At 53.6% G+C, this 707-nt stretch overlaps 1 protein-coding gene across 1 annotated transcript; it reads right to left on the minus strand.

Moving 5' to 3' along the window:
• Nucleotides 1–450: 450 nt before the first annotated feature.
• LOC108525568 (myeloid-associated differentiation marker) lies at nt 451–702 on the minus strand (the record flags this gene model as incomplete). The annotated part of the gene is made up of 1 exon (XM_017866502.1): nt 451–702. A coding segment is annotated over one exon (252 nt), but the record flags the coding sequence as incomplete, so codon positions are not given.
• Nucleotides 703–707: the final 5 nt, after the last annotated feature.

Raw genomic sequence — 707 nt, forward strand, 5'->3', positions numbered from 1 at the left:
AAAAAACAGAGTGAAGAAAGAAACAGGCTGGGTGTGGCAGCTCACACCTGTCCTCCCAGCTACTTGGGAGGCTGAGGCAGGAGAATCGCTTGAACCCGGGAGGCGGGGGTTGCAGTGAGCCAAGACTGAACCACTGCACTCCAGCCTGGGCCACAGAGTGAGACTCCGTCTTAAAAAAAAAGAAAAGAAAAAGAGAAACAGCTCAGGGGTGAAAACAGGATGTGGGCAACAGAACAACACAGGAAGGAAACAGCAAGAGGAAAGGGAAGGAAGAAGATGCATCCAAGAACTAGAGTGCAAGGAACTGGGAAGGAAAGAAAAAGGTGGGAGGGAGGGGAGACAGGAAGAGGAAAACATAGGAAAGGCAGAGGCAAGAAGTACTCCATAAAGAAAACTCAGGCAAGAAGAACGAAGAGGTTGGAGAGGGAATGGGAGCCTCTTGGGAGAGTCTTAGACCTTGACAAAAACCAGGCGGGCAGAGTGCACCAGGTCAGCCACATACGCCAGTAGGTTGATGGCTGTCAAGATGGCCACAGCCAGTCGGCGGTCCCAGCCACACACGTAGTAGGCATGGCTGCGGCTGCAGCTTACATCTCTTGAGCGCCGAGGCTGGCCGCCATACTTCTCATCGAACTGGTAGAGGGGCCAGAGAACAAGGGCAGTGGCATAGAGGAGGACAGACAGCAAGGCCAGCCCTGACAGGAAGC

This window comes from Rhinopithecus bieti, unplaced genomic scaffold, assembly GCF_001698545.2.
Source record: "Rhinopithecus bieti isolate Rb0 unplaced genomic scaffold, ASM169854v2 scaffold_70968, whole genome shotgun sequence".
NCBI lineage: Eukaryota > Metazoa > Chordata > Mammalia > Primates > Cercopithecidae > Rhinopithecus > Rhinopithecus bieti.